This window comes from Macadamia integrifolia, chromosome 11 (genome assembly GCF_013358625.1).
Source record: "Macadamia integrifolia cultivar HAES 741 chromosome 11, SCU_Mint_v3, whole genome shotgun sequence".
Classification (NCBI taxonomy): Eukaryota; Viridiplantae; Streptophyta; class Magnoliopsida; order Proteales; family Proteaceae; genus Macadamia; species Macadamia integrifolia.
The window spans coordinates 1760795-1765737 of record NC_056567.1 but is presented as its reverse complement, the minus strand read 5'-3'; the positions used below and the strand labels follow the sequence as shown (position 1 = coordinate 1765737).

At 39.8% G+C, this 4943-nt stretch overlaps 1 protein-coding gene across 1 annotated transcript; it reads right to left on the bottom strand.

Moving 5' to 3' along the window:
- Positions 1-1914: 1914 nt before the first annotated feature.
- LOC122093882 (putative disease resistance RPP13-like protein 3) lies at positions 1915-4521 on the bottom strand. The gene has a single exon (XM_042664427.1). The coding sequence runs from the start codon at positions 4519-4521 to the stop codon at positions 1915-1917; it is 2607 nt and encodes an 868-aa protein (XP_042520361.1).
- Positions 4522-4943: the final 422 nt, after the last annotated feature.

The window sequence follows — 4943 nt, the reverse complement described above, 5'->3', positions numbered from 1 at the left end:
CATTTCGTATCGATATATATCCTACAATACATACCGATATGCATCAATACATCACTAATACACATCGATACGATACGACATGCCTCGATACGACTCTATGAAAAATATAAAATTGAGGTAAAATATACGTTGCGGTATGTATTGGTATGTATCGGTGAGTATTGGTATGTATTGATCGGTACGTATCGGTATATATTAGCACGTATATATGAGTATCGATATATATATCGGTACATATCGGTGAGTATCGATACGTATCGGCGCTACGGTCATATAATGGCCAATATGGGTAATTTTTCAGAAAAAAAAACGATTTTTTGAAGAGTTTTTGTTCCAAAGTTGCTGTCAGCCATATTTCTCTCTAACTATCTAACTAAAGTGGAAATCAAGGTTGGGAACAAGGATTTTATATTTATGGGACAACTACAGACCTTGAATTCTTAGTACGATACCCTCAATTTAGTGTTTATGCATAATACATGTTATCGATAGTTTTTTTTAACAAATTCTTTATGCAAAAGTGTTTAAAAAAATGTTTCCTATCCATTTATGTGTGTATCTTTAGCGTATCTTAGTGTATCTCCGATACGATACGATACCGTCTGATACGTATCTTAATTTTAGCCGACCGATACGACGACCAATACCGATACTTTAATCCTTGCTATAACTAGAAATGTAAAACATCTCAGACAAACTTGTAATTCCAATCAAAAGCAATGCTGCATGCATGGATCCCAGTCTAATAAGTAAAAGATGAAGATGAGCTAATGGCAACTTTAGATAATGGTGATACCTGTATAAAAAATTTACAATTCCTCATACACAACCATGGAAACCCAACTCATTCATGTAAGGAGATAATAGGAACACAAATTGGAGAATTTATGTTCTTAAATTTCTCCAATTTGAGATAGTAATTGCCCCTTCTCTATTGGTATGTTGGAGGGAGAGAAGGACCTCGAAGCACTGTATATAAATAGGTGCATCATTCTCTTATTTCCACGTTTTGAGTGTGTATTTAGTGGAGGATTACAAACCCCAAGGGTAGCCGAGTTGGCAAGGGAATTTCTTCTTCAAGAAGCATTTGGTTTTGGTTCAACTCTTCTTACTTTCTTGGCAACTGACTTGGGGTGTTTTAATGCTTTTCATTGCTTTCGATGAAAGTATTGGTTGGGACAAAAATGGGATGGATCCCGATTCTCGTACATAAGGGGATTGCTGTTGCAGGGACTGGGATCGCAGCAATTGGCAAGGGCGATGGCTGCGGCTGGGTTTCAGAAACTGTGGTTGGAAATGGGATTGTGGGCAGTGGGGAATAGAAGAAAGTGGGTAGAATCTCAGGGCTTGGTTGCAGATTTGAGGGTCCTGGCAGAGATGTCGACAGGGTTGGCCCTTATTGCTCTGATACCCTATCAAGAACTGTAAAACCCTAAGGAGGAGAAGAAGAATTGTACAATGCCTTGATGGCCAAGAAGAGCTGGTGTCAGTACCACTCAATCCTGGAGCTGTTGTACACTTACTTTCATGCACGCGCACCTGAAGGGGCCATGTATTGTTTAAGGATGGAGTTCAAGATGAACAAATCTATCAACACCATTTGTCCATCTCTGATTTCTATTACAGGTTTAGCATTACTTCGGCTTGATTATAAGGCATTATCAGGTACTATTCCAGACTTAAATTTGTGAGATTGATTTCAAATTATTTATTTATTTTTCTGTAAGTAATCAAATTTATTGCAGAAGAAGGGAAAATATATATACAACACATAGTGGCAGACCTAGGAACTTCTCATGAACAGATCCACCAAAAACCCGAAGGACCTCTAGAACCCTACAAGATAAAGCCAAGAAGATCGAAGCACCAACAACCCAAACCGTATGATTTCACATTATTTTGTTCAGTCTGAGCCTAGTGTGTCTCCGGTGGAAACATCTCGATCTTGCACCGTTGCTTTATCTCATTTTCCTTCTGCAGAATCACACTTCTCACTGGTGCCGATGGCTCCCACAAGTTTATTATTTTCATAGTGGTCAAGCCCCACAGTTTATCAGGAACCTTCTGTAGAGAATGGCAATTGTGGATAACCAGTTGTTCAAGGCTTGGTAATGCTCCTTCTTCCATTTCCAATTCGAATTTATGCTCGTAGAAGTTCATTAGCTGCAGGACTTGCAAGCATTTGAAATCTTCAGAATTGAAGTATAGTGTGTATCCCACATAAGATTGCTCCATCAATTTCAGGATCTGGAGGTTCTGTAGCTGCCCTAACTGCTGCAAGGGGTCTGCTTCCAGTTCAGTGTTGTGTAAACTGATCTTTGTGAGGTTTTCTGGAAACTTTCTTGGAAGCATTGTGACAGGTGCAGAAGTAAGGTTTCGTTTCAACTTCAATGACTTGAGTTGGTGCAATTTGTCCCTACCCTTGGATAAAGACTTCAAGTTGGATTGCAAGTCTCCATATATCCCTAATTTGATTAGATTGGGCATTTGGGCAAAGATCTCTTGAGTACAGCTACTGGGACATATTGTGGATAGAGTTTGGAGAGCCACCAAAGAGGGTTCATTGTCCATTGTGGACGAGGGTGGGGGAAGGCAAATCTGACCTTGGAGGTACACATGCCTTAATTTTTTCAATTTCCAGATCCCTGAAGGTATAGAGTGAATGCCCTTAGATCTTACATCTAAGGTCTGGAGATTCCTCAGGTTGCAAATTGAATCTGGAAGCTCTGTAATTGTTGTTCTACCCAAGCTCAAGTACCTCAAGTTAAACAGTTTACCAATTTCATTTGGTAAGTTATCAACAACTATACCCTCAAGGTCCAACACTCTAAGAAACGTCCCAAGGTTATTGCAGAAAGATGTCAAGTAAGTATTAATGTCATGAACTGGTTCACCTTGGATGAAGCAGAGAATAGAGTGAAGTGGTTTAGAAGAAAAGTTTGAGTAAATGTACCTCAGAAGACTAGACTTTCCAGCTAGTCGTCGTGGTATGATGGAAATCGATTGTTCATCAGTGACTCGCTCCCTAAACTGGAAGATAAATTTTTGCTTCCAGGCTTCATCGATGGAAACATCCCGGAGAAGATCATGGATTTTACACGTCTTCACACCACCATTAGATCTTCTCTTCACCACTTCAATGAGGCTTCTATCAATTAGCTCGTCCAAGTAGTGTTCTGCGACTTCCTCTCTTGTTTCATTGGTACCTGGAGGGACTTGAACTAGTCCTTCAGCAACCCATAGTCGAATCAACCGTTTTGCAGGAATCTCGAAATCTTCAGGGAAAACAGCAAAATAGAGGAAGCAAGCTCTCAACTGAAGAGGTAAATCATCATAGCTATACTTCAATATCTCTTTGCAATCCTCTGGACGCTCAGAAAGGATAGAACTCACGCAGTGAACTGCATTAGACCACTGTTCAAATGTCTTCCTTGTGTAAAACAATACACCACCAAGAACAATGATAGCTAATGGAAGGCCACCACATTTCTTGGCAATCTGCCTCCCAGATTCTTCCCATAGCTTGTTACATTTTTCTCCTCGGAACACCTTCTTTTGAAGTAGTTCCCAACTCTCATCAGGGTTGAGCAGATGCAAATGATGTGGAGATGGATCAACTTCCTTTGCTACATGTTTTACACGAGTTGTGAACAACACTCTGCTCCCCTTATTATTATCAGGAAAGAATCTTTTCAATCCTTCCCAGACTTTACTGTGCCAAATGTCGTCGAAGACAATCAAGTACCTTTTCCCCTTGAGGCATTGCAAAAGCTGCTCCCCAATCTCTTCCTCCTGCATTTCATTCTCCTTTGTTAATTTCTTGAAAGCTTTTAGAATGACTAGCAGAAGCTGTTTATGGCTGTATTCTTGGGACACATATGCCCAAGCACAACCTTGTTTGAAGTACTTCTTGATCACAAGGTCATTGTAGACTTTCTTGGCAAGGGTAGTCTTACCAATACCGCCCATACCCAAGATTGAGATGACTGTGAGATGGTTGTCTCCTTGGAGCAATCGGCTTATTATCCTCTTTGATTCATCATCAAAGCCAACTACCTCATTTTCTTCAACAACAGGAGCCTTTCTTGACTTCTGCTTCATGCCCTGTTCAGAAAATTCTACAGCTTGCTTTAGATTGTATCCATACAAAGGCAAGTCTCCCTTAATACGATCAATCCTTTGGTTTATGTCTTCAATCTGTTTCCCAACCTGATAGTCAGTTTTTAGGTTGCAAAAGAAGCGAGGAAGCCATTTGCAACAACCTTCACTCCAAAGGTATGTGTCGATGGTATCCTCAGCATCATAAGCTATATCTCTCAATTGATCAACCAGCTCCTCTATTGGTCCATGTAGATGACGAACCCTTTCGTTGCATAAGCTGTGCAAAAGGAAGGAACGTATTACTTTGAGCTGATCTTTGAGGGTCCTGACCTGATCTGCTACCCCAAGTAGCAGTTCTGCTTCATCTTTTATGAGTTGAAGCACATTATCTATAACAATTGAGGCAATGCTCTCTGCCATTTAAGCACTCTTTTTTTCTCTCTATTTTTCCTTGATCAAGTCATGGTGGGTTCTCTCAACTCTTATCATAAGGCAATAAACGATGGTTTGGGGAAGACATTATTACATTATTTATATTTTGATTCAAGTCCACTTGCAACTAGTTGGGATAAGGATTTGATGTATTGTTCTTAGGGAGACTTCAATTATTTACAAGTCCACTTGAAAGTTGCTGGGAAAATATAAGATACCAAGTTAGGTGAAGATTTTAAAATCTTAGATTCATATGGTACCACCTAATCCTCTCTCACCTTGTTGTCTTTGTACGATGATGAATAAATTACTCCATCTAATCTTAAATTTGATACCTAAGAAGGGGAAGAAGATGCATGGAACCTACCTGTTGTGACCTCAATTGACTTGACTGGAGTTGATTATGGAAG

Coding starts and splice junctions, on each gene's coding strand:
- LOC122093882 (XM_042664427.1), bottom strand. CDS start 4,521: ATGGCAGAGAGCATTGCCTCAATTGTTATAGATAATGTGCTTCAACTC.